The 20,711-nt window shown below is 45.5% G+C and overlaps 1 protein-coding gene across 2 annotated transcripts in view; it reads left to right on the forward strand.

Moving 5' to 3' along the window:
• The first annotated feature begins 3,780 nt into the window (after positions 1–3,780).
• JDP2 (Jun dimerization protein 2) overlaps positions 3,781–20,711 on the forward strand; it is a 135,182-nt gene continuing 118,251 nt past the window's right edge. The window contains exon 1 of one of the 2 annotated variants that reach the window (XM_057299768.2): positions 3,781–3,796. In XM_057299768.2, coding sequence (XP_057155751.1) covers positions 3,781–3,796 — 16 coding nt within the window. Of the gene's footprint in view, positions 3,797–20,030; positions 20,049–20,711 lie in introns of those variants that run through there. The other variant, XM_057299766.2, reaches the window with a different exon arrangement.

Genomic DNA, 20,711 nt, shown 5'->3' on the forward strand with positions numbered 1-20,711 from the left:
AATAAAAATAAACATTTAAGAAGTCATTTTTAATCATTTTTTCAAACACATAAAAATGTAGAAAAAATAACACAATAAATCCATGTGTATTTATCACCCAGGTTCAATAATTTCTAATGTTTTGCCAATATTTGTTCATTAATTCATTTCTCCCTTTTTGGAAGGCTGGAGAATTAATTTAACTTTATATTACGGAGGCAGTAGACAGAAGAGTATAATGAACCCTCATCTACTCATTACCTAGTCCCAAGAAATATTGACCCAAGGCCATTCCTTCCCTATCCATGTCCCATCTGCTTAATCCCCTCCCATATTACTTTGAAGCAAACTCATGACACCATATCATTTCACCTGGAAATATGTCAAAGAATGTATCTCTAAAGATAAGGACTTTAAAAATACCACTGTAATATCATTGTCACCTGCAACAAGATGAACACTAATTTATCAGGTGGTGTTTTGAAAACTCAGGGGAGGTGTTTGGTAAAGCCACAAAATCCTGAGATCTTGCATAAATGTGTTTCAGGAAGCAATTATGGATGTCCAGGTTGGTATAGACCCGATGTCTTCAACAAGACTACACTGCATAAGCCAGGGTGACGGGGTGGAGAAGGAGCCAGAGTGAATTAGGGACAAACAGGGTTGTGGTGTAGGAGGCTGGGTCAGAGTTTTAGCAGCCAAGAGAAGGGGGTGCAGGGTGCACAGGGAGCTTCCTCAGCCCCACTCAGTTCTCCAGCAGGCAGGAGGCAGTCGTCCAAAGGAGATAAAGTGAAGAAGGGATGGAGCAGGAAGGAGAGAGAGGTGTAAGGAGGAGGAGGTGTATGGAGAGAGAGGAGCTGATATTTAGGAAGAAAATGAGGAGGAGAGCAAAAATAAATAACGACTGAGCACCTATGACCCACCAGATGTCAGGGGCACTACTTCTGCCCCCCTCCAGATTTCCAGGAGTGGGGCTCACCCCAAACAAGCTTGACCTCTTGATCGTCCTCTCAGGGAGTTGCTCTATTGGTGGGTCGAGGTTAGGGACATGTACTATGAAGGTATAAACTGTGTGGTTTTTTTTTTGAGACGGAGTTTCTCTCTTGTTGCCTAGGCTGGAGTGCAATGGCGCGATCTCAGCTCACCGCAACCTCCGCCTCCCTAGTTCAAACCATTCTCCTGCCTCAGCCTCCCGAGTAGCTGGGATTGCAGGCATGTGCTACCAGGCCCAGATAATTTTTTTTTTCTTTTTTCTTTTTCTTTTTTTTTTTTTTTTTTTTTTGTATTTTTAGTAGAGACAGGGTTTCTCCATGTTGGTCAGGCTGGTCTCTAACTCCCAACTTCAGGTGATCTGCCCGCCTCGGCCTCCCAAAGTGCTGGGATTACAGGCGTGAGCCAGCACGTCCGGCCGTATAACTGCTTTTATAAGGAAGGAGCGCTATGTGTCTTTAGCAGAAGAGGGGCAGGGTTCCAGCCCATGCCTTGAGAGCAACCTCCACCAGGGCCTTGGCAGAGCCAGGGTGACATCCACCAAAGCAAAGGAGGAGGAAGGCAGCAGAAATGAAGGGAGTGGTCCTCTCACTGGAGGGGTGCAGCGAGGCAGCAGTCTCCCCAGAGGGTCTGGTGGCAAGCGCACCCCCAGCGCCCTCCAGCTTTATTTTTGGCAGGGCAGGAAATGTGTGTGTGTCTGTGGGTGACCTGGGGAGGAGGGGATGGGGGGTAAGAGGGTCCCTGGATTTTGGTCAATCTGCGGGGGTTGTGGGGGGTTTCCGGAGCCCCCGGGGTAGGGGTAGGGATGGGGGCAGCCCCGGGCAGTGCTGAGCGCAGCTTTTGCGGGTACGGTCATGTCCAACTCCTTCCCAGCTGGAAACGCTGCGGCGGGTGGTATCACCAGGCCAGAGAGTGCCTTCCTCCAGGGCTTTAGGGGAAAAGGGCGACGAGGCCGTGGTGGTCGGCGCCCTGAATACCCCGAGGGGCCAGGGCCCCTTTTTCTACATGAAGACCTGGGCCCGTTCCCTCCCGGGTTCTTCCACTCCCATCTCAGCCAAGTGCTGATCTAATAACTCAGTGGAAGCGCGCAGAGAAGAACAGGGTCGCCGTGGTTAGAAACGCTGTTCCCCTCTGCGCCTGACTCCGCAGTTACTTTGTTACTTAACCGCCCTTCTGCTCATTTGACAAGCCCTGAGCGCACATTTGCAGAGCTTCCTTCCGGGACTTCGTGGCACGGATTGCAAGAGGCCCCTACTCTGGCAAGGACTTAACTCAGGGAAATTCTTTCTGTCCTTTCTTACTAGAAAAGGCATAAATTGGAGGTGAGCCTCCTTAATTAGAATGGGCACAATGGCTGGTGGCCACGAGACCCAGAAGAGGTCACTGGCGGTGTTGCTTCCCAGACAGCGAGCCAATGTTGGTGAGACTACAGTGAAAAGAGGCAGATTGAACTAACCAGACCTGGGACTTGTCTTCATCTGCAAACGGTAATAACAGCGGTTAACCTCCTGAGCGCTTCTGACATGCTGAACGCTGTTCCAAGCCCTGCTCTAATGCATCGAAGGCATGTTCTAAACATGCATTATCTAATAACGCTATTCCCGATTTCACAGATGAAGAATCAGAGCCACTAAGAGATGACATCACTTGGTCAAGGTCACATAGCTTCTGGGGCCAGGGTTCCGTTTTGCCTTTGTGAAGAACAGTGAACATGCTCTGCACTTTTCTAAAGTAGAAAAACGAGCTGATGTCAGGGATTCTTTCAAGAAAGCAAATTTCAGAGCTGTTGCTGAGATCACGACCCATTCAGCAAAGTGTCCCAAACGCTGAATGCACTTCTGAGTCTCTGGTTTCACTTTGCAGCACTCGGCATAACTGATGCTCACAATAATGACCTTCAACCACCAAGGAAACGTTCATTTATATTTTGCAAGCTCTGTTTAATGGATGAAGGAGTAACAAGTTTTAAAAAAGATTTTGATCAACACGGTGGCTCATGCCTGTAATCCCAGCAGTTTGGGAGGCCGAGGCGGGTGGATCACTTGAGATCAGGAGTTCAAGACCAGCCTGGCCAATATGGCGAAACCCTGTCTCTACTAAAAAACATGAAAATTAGCCGGGTGTGATGGCGGGTGCCTGTAGTCTCAGTTACTCAGGAGGCTGAGGCAGGAGAATCGCTTGAACCTGGGAGGTAGAGGTTGCAGTGAGCCGAGATCGCGCCACTGCCCTCCGGCTTGGGCGACAGAGTGAGACTCCGATTCACACACACACCAACAAAAAAAAAAAAAAAAAAAAAAAAAAGATTTTGATCAAAACCAAATCACTAAAGTTAAACACTTGAAAGAATTAACCCTGTCTTTGTAAAGCTTGGCTACCCTGGTAACTCATGCCAGGGACACTTAGCTTTAAAATTGTCCCCTCTGGAGGGGCTTTGCTCTTATGCCACAAGTATTGCTGCTGCGTCTGCGAAACAGGAAGGAGCAGCATCTCCCCATTATTTCCCTGACGAGTACCCCTAGAAGATGGTGGAGTCCACGTGGTCAAGTTCTCTTTCTTCCACTGGCCTAAGTCTGAAATTCCCCAAACGCCTGGAGCCTTGCAATGCTGGGCAGCCGGCAGTTTCCCCAGCAGTTGCCCTGGCATCTTGCCCCCTTTACACAAAGCAATCACTGTTGCAGAAAATGAGGGTCCTGTGATCATTTGGCACCACCCCCCTGCCTGGCATTTGCGTGGGAGAAGGGACTTTCTTTCTTTCTGACAATAGATTCTGATCACAAACCAGGCCCCTTTCAGAGAAACAGCTCCCATGGAATGACTCTGCCTAGAGGTAAGAACTGAGGGGCACAACAGAAGTGATTTCTCGCTCCCCACCCTCATGGCCATCAATGCTCAGTCAGGCCCCTATCCTTGAATTTGTTTCAAACGGTGGCATATCTGGTCCCTGGCCAGTGGGACAGGCACCCTGTAGTTAGTGGTTTGGATTTTCAGCCTTACCTCAAAATGCAGGTGCAGGCCAGGTGCGGTGGCTCCAGCCTGTACTCTCAGCACTTTGGGAGGCCAAGGCAGGTAGACCACCTGAGGTTGGGAGTTTGAGACCAGCCTGGCCAATGTGGCGAAATCCTGTTTCTACTAAAAATACAAAAATTAGCTGGGCGTGGTGGCATGTGCCTATAATTCCAGCTACTCAGCTACTCAGAAGGCTAAGGCAGGAGAATCACTTGAATTCAGGAGATGGAGGTTGCAGTGAGCCAAGATTGTGCCATTGCACTCCAGCCTGGGTGACAAAGTGAGACTCTGTCTCAAAAAAAAAAAAAGTAGGTGTAGTGATCGTTTCTTACAGGTAACATTTCCTTGCTAAGAAATGAACACTGGTATAATATACTATAACTAAACTACAGACTGTGGATTTCTCCAGTTTTTCCACTAATGTCCTTTTCCTGTCACGGGATGTAATCCAGGATACCATATTGCATTTACTTGTCGTGTCTTCTCTCACCTGTGAAAAGTTTCTTAGTTGTTCCTTATTGTTCATAACTTTGACACTTTCAGGTATTTTATTGAGTGTTTGGGTTTATCTAATGTTTTCTCATAATTAGACCAGGGTTATGGATTTTTTAGAAGAAAAGTCCTTTCTTCTTTGCATGCCATAAGGAGGTACATGATATCAACATGGCTTATCAATGGTGAAGTTAACTTTATTTGCATGGTTAAGGTGGCTCTGCCGTTTCTCCACTGTGAAGTTACTGTTTTTCCCTTTCTGTATTCTACTTATTAGAAGTGGGTCAATAAGTCTAGCCCATATTCAAAGGGAAGGAAATGAAACTCTACTTCCTGGAGAAGGGAGAATGTACATATATATTTTGGAATTTAATCTTATGAAAATTTGTCTCAGGCTGGGCATGGTGGCTCATACCTGTAATCCCAGCACTATGGGAGGCCAAGGCAGGTGGGTCACTTGAGCCCAGGAGTTCAAGACCAGCCTGAGCAACATGGGAAAACTCTGTCTCTACAATAAATACAAAACATTAGCTGGGTATAGTGGCACGCACCTGTAGTCCCAGCTACTTGGGAGGCTAAGGTAGGAGGATGGCTTGAGACCGGGAGGTTGAGGCTGCAGTGACCCGTGAGTATGTCACTGCAAAGAAAAGATTCTCTGTAGTTCATGTATTAATTTATTTATATTGGCATGGACTCATGGATATTTCTTTTATTCTTTGGGTTATAAGAATCATCATGGTTATATATCATCCAATCCTTTCATTAGTTTGTTGCTTAAATTGTTCCAGCCTTGCTCGTTGGGAACTCCTGGTTCCTTTTGACATGCCCACATTAAAAAAAAAAATGATGCATAATGGATGTACATAGTTTTGGGGACCTCATTTTTTTCCAATTCCTTACTTTCTGGCATTACAAGCTGCTCCAAAACTCACCTTGTGTTTTCACTGCTTTAGCCCTAGAATCAGTTATTTCTCCAAGGAGCCTGGTTCCTTTAATCAGAGAATGGTATTTAGAAACCATGTTTCTGAGTGTTGGGTGTGCTCGTTGCTACTGGGGTGTCATTGCTTCTAGGCCCTCTCAGTGAACAGTTAGGAATATTTACATATATTTATGTATATATGTATGTATGCTAACCCATGAATATGTGCATATCTATGTTTGTGAATCTATTTGTATATATACTTTTAAAAAGAGTTTGTGCCAGGTGCAGTGGCTCACACCTGCAATCCCAGCACTTTGGGAGGCCAAGGTGGGTGGATCACCTGTGTCAGGAGTTTGAGACCAACCTGATCAACATGGTGAAACCCTGTCTCTACTAAAAATACAAAAAATTAGCTGAGTGTGGTGGTGCATGCCTGTAGTCCCAGCTACTTGGGAGGCTGGGGAGGAGAATCACTTGAACCCAGGAGGCAGAAGTTGCAGTGAGCCAAGATCGTGCCATTGCACAGTAGCCTGGGCAACAAGAGTGAAACTCTGTCCCCAAAAAAAGAAAAAAAAAAAAGAGTTTGTATTATCTCTGACTTGAATCCAACCCTGCAGGTTTCATTCTAACCTTCTCCCTTTTCTCACTGTTGCTTTTTTCTCTGATGGTGAGAAACCTGACTCCCATTATCTATAATTTATTTACATATTTGTTCAACCCTAGTATACATGTGAAGTAGTTTCAGAATCACCAATGTAGTTCCCTATGAAAAGTAAATTTATCAACTAGAGTATAGTGTTTTTGCAGAGTTCTTTTTGCACAGTATTTTTTTAGCTTTACAGATTCCAGTCAAACACATCATTTTCCATTGTGTGTGAAGTTTGTGACAGTGAAATAAAAAAGAAAAAAACCCCATCATTTTCCAAAGTTACTTAGGTCAGCTTCTTTTTTTTCCTTCTTGATGGGCACATCTTAATATTTCCAAAGCATTTCTACATCTGGTTTCTTTTATCATATCATTGTTGGATGGGGGAAGAAGAAACCATGACATATGAAGGTTGAACTGGTTGTCTCAGGTCACATGATCAGCTGGATCATGATTAGAACTACTTTGGGCTTTGCTGGACCATACCACCTTTCCTAGAGTTGCTGTTTTCTTGGTGGGTCTGGGCTGCAAAGCCAGCTGTTGCAGAGAATGTCTGGTGAAAGGAGAAGGTGAAGTACGGCTGGGAAGCTCTGTCTTTTTTGGTCAGGCAGAATTGTCAGATGTCAGTGGGAAGGAAGCTTAGAGATCTCATGGTTCAACTCACTTTCCTTATGGATGGGGAAACTGAAGCCTAGAGAGGTGATGTACCTTGTCCAAGATGAACTAGTTGGTTAGAGCCATGGGTGGGAATAGGATTCAGAACTCTGTGCTCCCATATCTGTGCTCTTCCCACCACACTGCATGGGCTACAAGGTCAAGGGGTTGCAGGTTTGGAGAGAAAGACCCTTTGAAATTGTTTCTACAGGGCTGGGAGAATTTGCCATCATTCCCTAAATAGAGAGGTTCTTTCATACCTTAAGCATTCTGAAGTGGTCAGAGAGCTAATTAAGAAATGCCTGATGGGCCTGGAAATTTGCTTCCCACATGTTGCAACAGTAATGATCTCATCTAAAAGTGGCGACTTGAGGAATGTTGTGAATTCCAGAGCTGCCATTTTTGAGCGTGTCATGTCCTCTCTTAATTGTCACCCTCTAGCATCTGCAAAGCTGAGGATAGTAGTGTCTATCCTGTTCAGGTCATGGAGTTATTTTAAGGCTCCTTGCTTAACTGTAAGACAGGAATCAAAGCTTTTTTTTCTTTTCTTTCTTCTTTCTAACTGCTGGTTTCCTAACCTCCAGCATAGTACATAGAACACAGTAGGAATTCAATAAATATTTATTGGATGAATGAATAAAGAATCATATGAGGTCCTTCAGGTAAAAGTACACTGTCATCTCTAAAGCACTATACAGATGTAAGGGACTGCTAATGACATTAACTAACACTCTGAATTAGGGTGAGTTGGTTACCCTCTGTGGACTTCAGTGTCCTATCTGCCATACGAGATGCTCCAGGCTCATCTTGCATTTTGGATTAAAGCTGATGATTTCTAAGGTCTCTTTCAGATCTGTAATTCTGTAATTGCAGTGATACTTATTATCAAGAGTATTTGTGAGAATTTTCAGGTTGGTTTAGGATATGAAAGTATCACATGCCATCATGGACTACAGCAGAGATAACATCCTTTGCATGTGTGATTTCTAGTTGATTGGTAGTGGCTGCCTGGAATGCAATGTTGAGAAAGACTCTGAGGGTCAGCAGAATAGTGATGATTAGTGATTAGTGATGATTAGAATGATTGATTCATGATGTCTGTCAGGAACACGGAATATCAGGTAGTTGCAAGCATGCCAAATATCTGCCATCTCCAACCTAGATGCCTAAAACAGCATTGCCCTGGAACTTCTGGCAGGAATGTTACTATTATTATTTTCTTGATTTTGCATAATAATGGAGAGAGATTGCTTGGATGAAGCCAGGGTTTCCTAGAGGTAAACAAAGAGCCCTATAGACTTGTAGTAAGACTTGCCACCGTTCTGCCTTTGATTGCCTCTCTCTTATTTTTTAATTTATCAGGCAAATAAAGATGAACATGTTCAACTGATTGATGAGAAGCACATCCAGGCCCAGGATTCTTTCTACTACTCTGGGACTCAAGCAGATACATGGCTTCTGTTCTTGAGGAAATTGAGAATGTAGAAGGATGCAAACATTCTAGACATAAACACGAACCCACTCACCCAAAAAGTACATGATGAACACCTACAGTATGCTAGGCAGGCCCAGGTAAATGGCTTGGCCCTGAAGACATAGGTGATATTTTCAGGATAAAGGTCTTCTCCCTTTCTCTTGTTTCCTTAACACTAGTTAAGTGTTAAGGAACCATTGACTGATCAGTATGTGCGGGTCCATGAGCTTTCTGAATATAACCATTATTTTCCCCAGTCTACCCAAATGATAAGGAAATAGTAAGTTTCAGGTCTGATTCCCAGAATTCTTGATGGAAATATACAAACGAATCTCCTAAATCTCTCGTTGCACATGGGGAAAGCCAGCCAGCCGAGGAGAGACCTTCATGGGCCATTAGGTACCATCCTGTTTCTCAATGTACTTTTAAAACCCAAGGAGGCCATGAATGTGAGGATGTTCTCATTCATTCCTGCTTACCCAGATATGTGGAGAGACCTCTGCGTCTTGGTTTGGGCGTCATGTGTATTGTTCCCCCATGCCATTTCTTCATGACTGGCCAGAAATGTATCACAAATGGAGGACTGACATGACAACCCCTGCCCTTCTTCTTCTAGTGGGTCCTCCTTTGCCCTAGTGACACGGGCTTCCATTTACCTTCCCTCAGGACTGGTCTTTCTCCACTGTCCAGGCAGTTTCTGAAGAGACCACACTACCTAACCGAGTGATTACTTCAGGACTTGAAATAGCTTTTTTCCTGTCCCAGATATGACACAGTCACTTCCTCAGTAGAGCCATCACTCCAAGAGGAACAGGACGTCCTTGTAACGGAGCCAGGAAGGTCACATGATCAGACAGCCGGGGGCCTCCTGGGACCTCGTTTCCCCTTAAGCTGTTGGCAAGGACTTGTCTATGAAAGTCTGTCTATGAGAGGCCCTGGCAAGCCATCCCAAACCTACCCTCCTATAGGGTTTCAGTCCAAAGCAATTTCTGCAGGGAATAAACTTTTGATGAATGAATGACAAGCAGGGTGATTGGGGAGGATTTCTGTGGAATATCGTTGGTGATCACATAGAAATAAACCCAGCATGCACAGGCTTCCACATTAGGAGGTCAGGGGATCCCCATGATCCTGTTATCTTTGTCTTCAGTGGCACCCTTAAAGGAGGCCATAAAGTTTGGACAAGTAACCCAATTTGCTGATTGGGGAATCCCTTGGCATAGTCTGGAGCCAGCTAGAGTAGAGAGTGAGAAACAGGGAGGAAAGATTTTCCCTAGAATTCAGGATCAGGCAAAAGAGAAAGATATTTATGAAGGCTGAAGCTCAGCCACAGCACCAGCTCCAGACCCCCAGACCTCACAGACTCATGGTCAAGTTTTACTGGGAAGTGACTGAGCACTACAGGGGAAAATATGATTTAGGCATTTATGCAGGAGCAGGGTTTGGGGAGCTGAGAAAAGTCTTCAAGAGGCCTAAAGAAGGGGAAAATTAGCTGAGTCAGAAGCCAACAAGAGGAACCTGAAGGAGAGGAACTTGGTATGTAGAGTCAGAGGCAGCCTCATGTTGGGAGACAGAGTTGAGTGTTTTTAAATTCTTTAATGTCTGGTGCCAAGAAAGTCTTTAGGAGATATAAAGCAATTCTATATTTATTTAGTGAAACCTTCCAGTCAACTAAGAGTCACCTTTGGGATGAATGGGAGAATCCCTTTTAAATTAAATTAATTCAGTTTAAGACAAGGTTTCACTCTGTCACCCAGGCTGGAGTGTAGTGGTGCCATCTCGGCTCAGTGCAACCTCTGCCTCCTGGGCTCAAGTGATCCTCCTGCCTCAGCCTCCTGAGTAGCTGGGGCTTCAGGTGCAAGGGTCAGGTCACTACACTCAGCTAATTTTTAAATTTTTTTGTAGAGACAAGGTCTCACTATATTGCCCAGGCTGTTCTTGAACCCTTGGTCTCAAGCGATCCTCCCATCTCAGCCTCCCAAAGTGTTGGAATAGCAGGTGTGAGCCACTGCACCCAGCCAGAATCCCTACTCAGACTAGGAAAAACTTCCAGAATACCAGGAACCCCGAATACTAGGAATTTTCCATGGCCATCTGGTCTTGCTGCTCAGCCTCTTCTCTTTTCTCCAAGACTACAATAGCAGATAAACCCAAAGGCTCCAGGGCCTTTGATCTATGGAAGAATTGAAGCTGGTCATCACACAGGTGAGGTTGCACAACTTCAGTTTATGTCTGGGAGATGGAGAAAGCTACCTGGCCAAATGGTGGACATCAGGGTTGCATTGGTTAGAGTGCACATTTGCAGGCAATAGAATTCACTCTAGCAAGTTTAAGAAGGGGTTTATTTGGGGATATTGGGAAGATCACAGAATTGTCAGAAGGGCTGAAGGAACAAGCTCTAAGCTGAAATTCCATGAACACTTCCTAGAGACACACTGCAGGATTGGGTTGGTAAGAAGCTGTTACCACTGCCAACCATGAACCATGGTTGTCTCTGCTGCAGGCAAAGAGCTGCCACTGCCACCTCCAGCCCCAGAAACCTGCTGTACCTGCTACCATCTGGGCCTGCACCCCTTCTGTTTCCTCATGTAGCTCACTTCCAAATCAAAGTCTCATGTGGGTGCATCTAAGTGGCAAAACCTAAGCCATGTGTCTGTACCCAGCAGCAAGCAAAGCTGAGAAATGTCTACACCCACACATCTATGCAGAGAGACACAAATTCAATGTGAATATCCTTAAAATGTGGAGAGATTATGCAAAAGCTTTTGGAAGTCAAGAATGACAGATATCTACTACAAGAAGTCTGTGAACTATGGCCTGAGATGCTCAGGAAAAGGTGATCTGTTGAAAGTGCCCCACTGTGTGGGTGAAGTGATAGAGTCCCTGGTGGACTTCCCTCAATAGCATTAAGCTCAGTTCATCTTAGGCAAAATAGAGAAGTAAGAAATGCTTGTGTTCTAGGTTCTTCAATCAACCAAGTAAAACTGTTATTACCATTTATTTATTTTTAAGATTCTTTCAAAAAGATTTGAGTCAACCATGGTATTGTTTTGCATATTACAGTACTAGTCAATTCTGAGCATCATGAAAGACACAAACAGTTACACACATGGCTTTTGATCTGAATGGGGAGCCAGGAAACACACTAATGCCATCGTTATAAACATACCAAATCCTATATAATGAGCACCAAACGAATGGCATGGATAAGTGATCACGTTGCTCAGAGGAGAGCTGTGGTTTGGGGTAGTTAGGATGGCTTTTTGGAGGAGGCAGGACCAGAGGTGGGTCTTGAACAATGAGTAGGATTTAGACAGACAGCGAAGAGGAAAAAGCAGTCCTAGGGGATAGAAATGAGGTGAGCGAAGCCTGGAGCGGATGGAGGGTGTGACTATAAACGAGCTCCATGGGGGTGGACAGTCAATTCTAAGTCTAGAAGCAGTACAGGATTTGAATAGAAGAATTATAGATGAAAACAACAAAAACTTGAGTTGGGACCATATTTTGGAGGATCTTGGTTGCCTCATGAATTAGTCAGGACTGTTTTAGTTTCAAGTGATAGAAATCCAATTCAAATTTACTTAAGATAAAATGGAATTTATCATTTCATCTAATTAAAAAGCCCAAGGGCATGAGTATGACACATAGCTGGATCCATGTTCTCAAAAGATGTCATCAGGGCTCAGTCTCTCTCCTTCTCTCAGCTCTGGCTCATCTGCATTGATTTCATTTCCCAGGAGGCTTTCTCCATGTGGTGGTCCCTGGCAACTCTAGGCTTATGTCACCTCAGTTCAGCAATCTCTTGCCAAATATTTCCAGAAGAATTCTCAGAATTCTTAGGACTGAGGCTGGTTGGTTGGCTCAGTCTGGGTCATGAACAACTATCCTCTAACCCTGCTGGAACTACAACCATGACCAGAGGGATGTGGGCTTTCTCACTGACCAGGTCTGGGACATGGCCCAAGAGGGCAAGTTCATCTCCACCCCAACCATATGGAGGAATGGCCACTGTAGCAGATGCTGCCAGTGCCCCATCCTTATCCCCTTGGTCCTTACCATTTCGGTGGATGCTGGTTTAATTTTCTACTGTTAACACCCTCATGTCTTTGCCTGAGGGCTTTCTCTCACCACCAGAGCCCACTCTGAACACATTCAAGAAAGGCCAGAAATGCCAGGGAGTTAACACTTCCTAAGAGCAGTCCTTGGCCAATGGCTGTTGGAGTTGGAGGATGAATACCCCTTTTTTTTTTTGTCTCGGATGAGATGACTCTGTGGCTCATGTTCTACAGTGTTTCTCAGAGTTCCCCAGTAGGATTAAGTTCCAGTTGCTCAGTGTGGTCAGTTGAATGATGATACACTCTGCATTGACTTCCTTCCTTCTCCATCTTACTTTCCTACTTGCCTACTGGTATTTCCCAGAACTTCCTCCCAAATAAATTCTCACACTTGAATCTGTCTAAAGGTCTGCTTTTGGGGAATCCAAATTAAGATATTCCCCAGTGGAAGACCAGATGCTGTTGCCAAGATAAGGGAAAATGGATACTGGGTAGATAAGAACAATGGATGTCAGCCTCTCTTGGTTAAAAGATTTGGGATTTTAGCTGGGCACAGTGGCTCATGCCTGTAACCCCAGCACTTTGGGAGGCTGAGGCACATGGATCATGAGGTCAGGAGTTCAAGACCAGCCTGACCAACATGGTGAAACCCCGTCTCACTAAAAATACAAAAAACTAGCTGGGCATGGTGGTGCGTGCCTACAATCCCAGCTACTCAGGAGGCTGAGGCAGGAGAATTGCTTGAACCCAGAAGGCGGAGGTTGCAGTGAGCCGAGATTGCACCACTGCACTCCAGCCTGGGTGACAGAGTGAGACTCTGTCTCAAAAAAAAAAAAAAAAAATTTGGGATTTTAATTTTTTTTTGCCTGGGACTGTATTTGTCTGCCTCTTCCCAGAGGTAGGCAGTGAGTCCACTGATGGGAAGGCCACAGCCTACTCACTGTGGTGGTCACAGACCTGGTGCACAGCAGATGCTAAAAGTGTATTTGTTGTACTGAATTGAATTTTATAGTCAATGAAGAATCATTAAATAATTTTGTGAACTCAGAACTGGAAGAATGTGTTTTGTTTGTTCACCAAGATTCTGTAACCTGGTGGCAGTGTGGAGGATACATTGGGGAAAGGGAAGATAGAGAGACTCATTCAGAGGCGATCACAGTAGTTTGGGCTTGAGATGATAAGAGTCGGGACCAGGTAGTGGATGCAGGAGTGTGAAGAAAAGGTCAGAGGGGTGAGACTGGGCATCGGTGGAATATGGGCAGGAGATGAGACCACGGCTTAGTAAGGAGAATGATAATTTCTTCAGGAGTTGCTCATCTGGCCAGGACATAGCATAGTTGCCCAGTTTCCTATTGTTAGGGGATTTATAGAATTTCTACCATAGTTCTTCTTCTGAGGAGAGTGTGTGTGTATGTTGGCAGGGGGTGATAGCTGGAAAAGGAGTTATCTAAGGGCAAAAATTTATTAAGGTCTGTGATGATTAGTTGTATGCATCAACTTGACTGAGCCATGGGGTGCCCAGATATTTGGTAAACATTATTTCAGGTGATTCTGTGAGGGTGTCTTCGGATAAGTCTTCCACATTTCAGTTGATAACTGAGTAAAGCAGATAGTTCTCCCTAATGTGGGCGGGTTTCCTCCAGTCAGTTGGAGGCCTGAATAGAACAAAAGGCTGACCCTCCCTGGAAGAAGAGGAAATTCCTCCTATTGACTGTCTTCAAGTGGGAACATTGGTTTTTGGGTTTTTTTCTTGCCTTCGGACTCAAACTGCAACATCAGCTCTTTCTGGGTCTTGAGCCTGCAGGCCCTCACACTGGATCTACACTATCAGCTCTCCTGGGTCTCAAGACTGCCCACTGCAGATCTTGGGACCTGGCAGTCTCCATAATTGTATGAGCCAATTTCTTTCTTTCTTTCCTTTTTTTTTTTTTTTTTGACATTGTTTTGCTCTGTTGCCCAGACTAGAATGCAGTGATGCGTTCATGGCTCACTGCAGCCTCGACTTCCTGGGCTCAAGTGATCCTCACACCTTAGTCTCCCAAGGACCTGGGACTAAAAGCATGCACCACTATGCCTGGTTAACTTTTAATTTTTTTGTAGAGACAGGGTCTCACTATGTTGCCAAGGCTGCCAATTTCTTATAATAAGTCTCATTCTCTTTATAGCTACATCCTATTGGTTCTGTTTCTCTGGAGAATCCTGACTAACACATGCCTCATGGGTCCATGCCTCAGAGAGTGAGATTAGATGGTAGTCATTCTTAGCCAATAACAGGGGAAACTGTAACCAGAGGGATGGGATAACTGGTGCAAGGAGAGAACTTTTAGATGTGTCAAGATTCCAAATCAGGTACATGTTCAGGGGAGAATGAGGGAAAAGTACAGACTGATTTAGAACTATGAAGGTGTTCATACCATTGCTGGGGGTGGTTGTATTTTATTATTATTATTTTAATTTTTTAATTTTTTTTTGTAGAGACAGGGTCTTGCTGTGTTGCTCAGGTTGATTTCAAACTCCTGGCCTCAAGTGATTCTCCTGCCTCAGATTCCCAAAGTGCTGGGATTACAGGCATGAGCCGCCATAGCTGGCCTCTGTGTATTTTAAAGCCTGTACTCCACAACTAGCTGCTGTGGTTTGAATGTGTCCCCCAAAGCTCATGTGTTGGAAACTTAATCCTCAATGCAACAGTGTTGGGAGGTGGGGCCTAATAGGAGGTGATTAGGTCATGAGGACTCTGCCCTCCTGAATGGATTCATGCCTTATCATAGGAGTGGGTTAGTTATCATGGAGGTGGGTTCCTGATATAAGGATAAGTTTGCTCCTTCCTTCTCTCTATCTTGCATGCTCACTTGTCCTTCCACCTTCTGCCATGGGATGATGCAGCATGAAGGCCCTTGCAAGATGCCAGCATCATGCTCATGGACTTCCCAACCTCCAGAACCATATGCCAAATAAGCTTCTATCATTTATACATTACCCAGTCTGTGATATTCTGTTATAGCATCAGAAAATGGACTAAGACATATTACCTGTCAGATTGCATTAAAGGATCCAAAATGGGTTTCTGCATTCTTTGGGAGATGTAAAAAGGCGTTTCAGAATTTCCCTAAACTAGCCCCCAGTACCCAAAGGGCCCTCTTCAATGCGGGGACTAAGTTTAACCAGGTGAGTTTCAGCTTTTCTGTATCTGAAGAGCCCATCCTCTGAAGAGCCTGAAGTCCTCTGAAATTCTGCTGGATCTTATTGTGATTGTTTTTAGAGACTTTCAGAGGTGAACAGCAGCATCACCTCAACTCCTCTCCTGGAGTTGACCCTGACCCCTGACAGCAGCATCCTCTCGTCAGCTCTTGTGATGCTTGGAGATGACCTCTCAGAGCTCTGCTTGGGCAGGAGGTGGATGGATTTGTTTAGGCAGGCGTGGAGGTGGGTTGGAGTAGGCGATTTTGGTCTGTCTGTGCGCTCCATCCCATGTGGCCTTGACTCGGAGGTGGTTTGGCATCATATCAGTCAGAGGCTTTGACTATAAGGGAAAAAGGGAAATTACAGGAAGGCTATCAGGGGTTCACAGAGTTGTTGGGGGTTAGAAAAGCAGGCTTGGAAAGTGACCAGGAGTGACGCAAAGAGCACAAAGGTGTTTTATCTGGGTCAGCCTGACCCCAAATTGCTGCCCCTGCTCCCGGCCTCCAGAGCACTGTCACCATTGCCATCAGACATACTGCCTCTTCCTCAAATGCCCCTGAACTGGCCCTTTGCTTCGGTCACTCATTCCAGCCTCAAAATCCCTGGTAGGAATGGCTGATTAGCTGAGCCTAGGTCACGTTCCCAGGCCTGCTCAGTGTGGCGGAGGTCAAAAAGAGAACCTCCTCATTTCCATTTCTGGAGGTGGTTGGAGATGGGGAGGGACTGCATTTATCCCATACCGCACAATGGGGAGTTGTCCCAGATGATTAAGGGAGTTAATGCTGGACAATCAAAAACTCCTGATGGATTTCTACTCTGAAGAGCATCTGGGGCATGTTTGATGTTGTACAGACAGCAGACCCTACCCACTACTTCATTCATGGTGCCTGGTTGGAGACTGAGGAAGCCAGGCACCACCATCATAAATCCTCAGACCTCATCACGAAATACCTGATGGCTCTGGAGATAAGTACCTGCTGCCTGGGCCTCTTGGTAGGCCTTGCTGCCCTGGGGCTGGTATGGGGCTGGAGCGGATCCACAGCCAGACACTTTATGAGGCAACCAGAAGAGAGGTTAGAAACATGGAGATGCCAGCCTTCCCCACATGTCAGTCTGGGAGAAGCATGGCGGAGGGTAATTCCAAGAGTTAACTGGCAAAGGAACAAAGGAAGAGGCGTGATCACTCGTACTGGGGAATCAAGACCATGCCCTGGGTGATACCCCCTATTCCCCAATAACAAGCAATTAACATTTGTGTGAGGTTCCTATTTTTTAGGCACCTTCCTGTATATTTGACAAAAAAAGGGTTTTTTTGTTTGTTTGTTTGTTTGTTTGTTTGAGATGGAGTCTTGCTCTGTCACCAGGCTGGAGTGTAGTGGTGCTTTCTCGGCTCACTGCAATCTCCATCTCCTGGGTTCAAGTGATTCTCCTGTCTCAGCCTCCTGAGTAGCTGGGACTACAGGCACTTGCCACCATGCCCGGCTAATTTTTGTATTTTTACAAAAATTAGAGACAGTGTTTTACCATATTGGCCAGGCAGATCTTGAATTCCTGACCTCAAGTGATCTGCCCGCCTCGGCCTCCCAAAGTGCTGGGATTACAGGCGTAAGCAACCGCACCCAGCCAAGAAAAGGATTTTAAATGGTGAAATAATAATATAGTAAATGTTTTCCTTAGGTTTGAATGAGGTCATACAAGATGGGGTCTTCTTGAGGGCAGGGATCACTTTTTTACTTGCCTTTGCCTCTCTGGTGTATAGCATAATAACTGGGGGATGATTAAGTGCTCAGTAACTGTTTATTGGATGAACGAAGACTAGCAATTGTGTGAGAACCAATGTCATTAAGTTGATACTTAGGGGCAGGTTGAGCAGCTGTGGTTGGGCTGCTTGGTTGAGACAAGGTTGAAATTCTTCAAGATATGGGGCTTATTGAGGGGTTAGGTTGCAGACCAAGCACTCCAGGCTGAGAGGTGATTGCTATGTGTTCACCAACCTCCATTTCCTTTTCCTTTTGGGCACATGGCTAGATTACATTTCCCAGCCTCTCTTGTAGTTTGTTGGGGCATGTGACTCAGTCCCGACCAGTGGGATGCAGGTGAAAGTGCCGTATACCACCTCTGGTCCTGGTTCCTAAAAGTGTCCCCTGTGATCCATCACTCTCTCTGGTCTTTCATCTGCTGGCTGTACACTGAGGATGTAGTGGGGGATTCCAAGTCTTAGGAGATAACAGAGCCACTAGGGAAAGGGCTTGGGTCCCTGAATGACTATATGGAGCGGAGTTCCTCACCTTTGATTTCTCATTGATCTGTGACAGAAGTAAGAAATTAACCTGTATTGTGTTAAGCCACTGAGATTTTTGGTTGTCACAGAGTGGTCATTAGCTACCCTACTACAGGACAACTCATTTTAATCTGGGGAGGGAGAGAGTGGTGCTAAGTATTGCTAGTTATGGCAGAGGCCTGGCTGCAATTTTCCTCCCCTAAACTGAAAACAAACAGATGTGCTCACAGACATAGAGAAGTTAGGAGAGAGAGAACCAATTGTCAGGGAGGACTTGGGGCCCTTCTAAGCTTGAAGGTTTTAAGGTGACAGGGATATATCCAAGTGGACGTTCTGTGGGCCGGGCCTGAGATTTGGTTAGAATTTGTCCTCAGAGAAGTGGTCACTGAAGCCATGAGAGAAATGGCCTACTTGAGGAAGAGCTTATGAAGGGAAAATGGTGTGGCATCCAGGACTGAGTCCTGGTGACTTTCCAGAGTTAGAAGATGGCAGGAGGGGGAGGAGGAGCTGGTGAAGGTGCCATCTGAGCAGTAGGAGGAGATGCCTGTAGAGACACACCAGCCAAGGGTGGAGGAAGATTCCAGTAGTAGGTGGGGATCACATACAGAAGAGATTAGACCTTGGATATTGAAGAGACTCAGAAAGGACCTTCCTTCTCCAAGGACCGAGATGAATGGAGAGAAAAGGCCACATGTGAGGGTGGAAATATGGAGGAGATAAGAGGAGAAGCCAACCTTCTCTACAAAATGATAGAGCTGCTGGCTTGTGATTGGCAGGCAATTGTATCATTGTAGCTGGGTGATCTTGCTTTGCTATGGCTGGAAACTGAGATCTCCAGGCATTGGTCTGAGTGATTTGCACCAGGGGGTGGGGAATAGGGGAGTTGCTTTGGTATTCTGGTGTGTGGAGCTTGAGATAGGGGAGAGAGAAGGGCAAAGGAGGGGTAGCATGAGATCCCTGTGAGCAGAAAGGGGCCAGGACTCAGCTGAACTTGGGCATAATTGCATGACTTAGCTAAATTTGGGTATAACAGCTAATGTGACTTCATCTTGTATGCAGAATCTGGTGAGGTTACACAAGTTCAACTCCACAGTTCCTTTGGTCATATGGGTATATAACACAGGCAGGCTGTTCTACCAGAGAACCCCCCAGTGTGGGTTTGGGCATACTTAGTTTTACTAAGCTTTACTTTCTTTATCTGCAAAATGGGCCTTAAATAATTCCTACCTCAAAGGGCAATTGGTAGTATTAAATTCAGTAACATTCAATAGTGCATATAAAACACCTGATGCAGAGTAAAAGACTCAGTGAAAGTAGCTCAATCTTATTTTATAGCTTGACTTTAGGAGCTCTGACATTTTGCATAGAACTTTGCCTTGTACAAAAAGCTTTCACATATGTTATATCAAATAATCCTTTGGCTCTGAGCTTTCATCCTTTTTAAAAATTCACACAGTAATGGGGGCATGCTGATTTAAAAAATGAAGAAATTCATAGTGGCTCCAAGTAACTTCTTCTAAGATCCAATTCAGTAGGAAAGAGAGCATCTGTTTCCCCACAGACCAAAGTTTAGGCCTGGCTGTCATTGGTTCAGATGGACGGTGTTTCTATCCTCCAACCAGTTGCTGTGGTGAGGAGAATGGAGTGCGTTGATTGGTTGAGTCCTAGGTTTGTGCTCTACTCTGAGGCCAGGAGAGGCCTCCATCTGAAGCTTTGGGAATGGGAGTGGGGTACCATGTTCTGTAGGGGAAATCAGGGCATCATTCCTGAAGATAGCATGAATGGAAGCTGGGTAGCAACAACAGCAGATATTCCTGAGTGTCAATGCTTGTCCAGAAGGGTGGGGTCTCCATCAGGTTCTCCAATCATATGCTTTCCTATTCCTTTAGTACAGAAATGTACCATGAACAGTCTTTAGTTCTCAGCTTTGGGTAAGGGCTGGAAAATCTCACAGCTGCAGCTGCCTTGACATCAGAGAGCGTAAAAGGACAAGGGCCTAGTATACAGAGGGATAAAGGATGTGACCTGGGGTCTGTCACAAACATTTTTAAGGCAGTTATGTGTGCCAGGCTCTGTGTTAAGTGCTTTCCTGGATGAGCCCATTTTATTATCCTATGGCCAATGCCAAGGTAGGCATTGGCACTAATTTCCACATTGCAGGGGAGAAAACTGAGGCACATTCACAGAGGTTAAGAATTTTTTTTTTTTTTTGTAGAGACGGGATTTCACCATGTTGCCCAGGCTGTTCTTGAACTCCTGCCCTCAAGTAATCCTCCCGCCTCAGCTTCCCAAAGTGCTGAGATTACAGGCAAGAACCTCTGTGCCCGGCTATAAGGTTAAGAAATTTTCCCACTCAAGGACACATGCCAGTAAGTGCCAGATCAAGAATTTGATCTGAATCATTTAATTTTTAGACTTCAAAAGACTGACAACCCAGGGGAAACTGAGGCAGCACTGGCTGTTGGGAGAGGAGCCTCTCAGAAGCACACATATAGGGGACTGCCGTTGGTTTGAGGCAGCTGGAAACAATCTTTAATAAGCAGCCCTCAGGACAACCAGTGACTCCTTTGCAGCAGGTGAGGGAGGGGCTTCTGGGAAATTCATTCGAACCACACCAACTCTCTTTAAGGTGGAGATGGATAATGGCAACCCACCCTCTCTTCCCTTCCCCATCACCTCCTGCTCTGTGTTAAGGCACAGCCAGGCTTTCCAGTGAACCTCCTACTCTCAAATGAGCCCTCTCACCTCTGGAGGGGCTGGTGGCCGTTGCTCCGTGGCCTCCTTCAGGGAGGCCTTACCTGGCCCTCCGGCCTAGATGGTGGCCTCTCATTGCCTTGGCCTCCTTGATTATTTTCCCTTAGCATCTGACATATATTGTTTATGTGTTATCTGCCTCTCTCAGTGGAATGGAAGCTCCAGAAGAACAGGATTTCACTTTGTTCAGAGTTGTATCCCTAGTGCCTAGAACAGTACTTGGCACATAGTAAATGCTAGTAAATATTTGTAGAATGCATGCCTGTTTCCCATCCAAG

This window comes from Pan paniscus, chromosome 15, assembly GCF_029289425.2.
Source record: "Pan paniscus chromosome 15, NHGRI_mPanPan1-v2.0_pri, whole genome shotgun sequence".
Classification (NCBI taxonomy): Eukaryota; Metazoa; Chordata; class Mammalia; order Primates; family Hominidae; genus Pan; species Pan paniscus.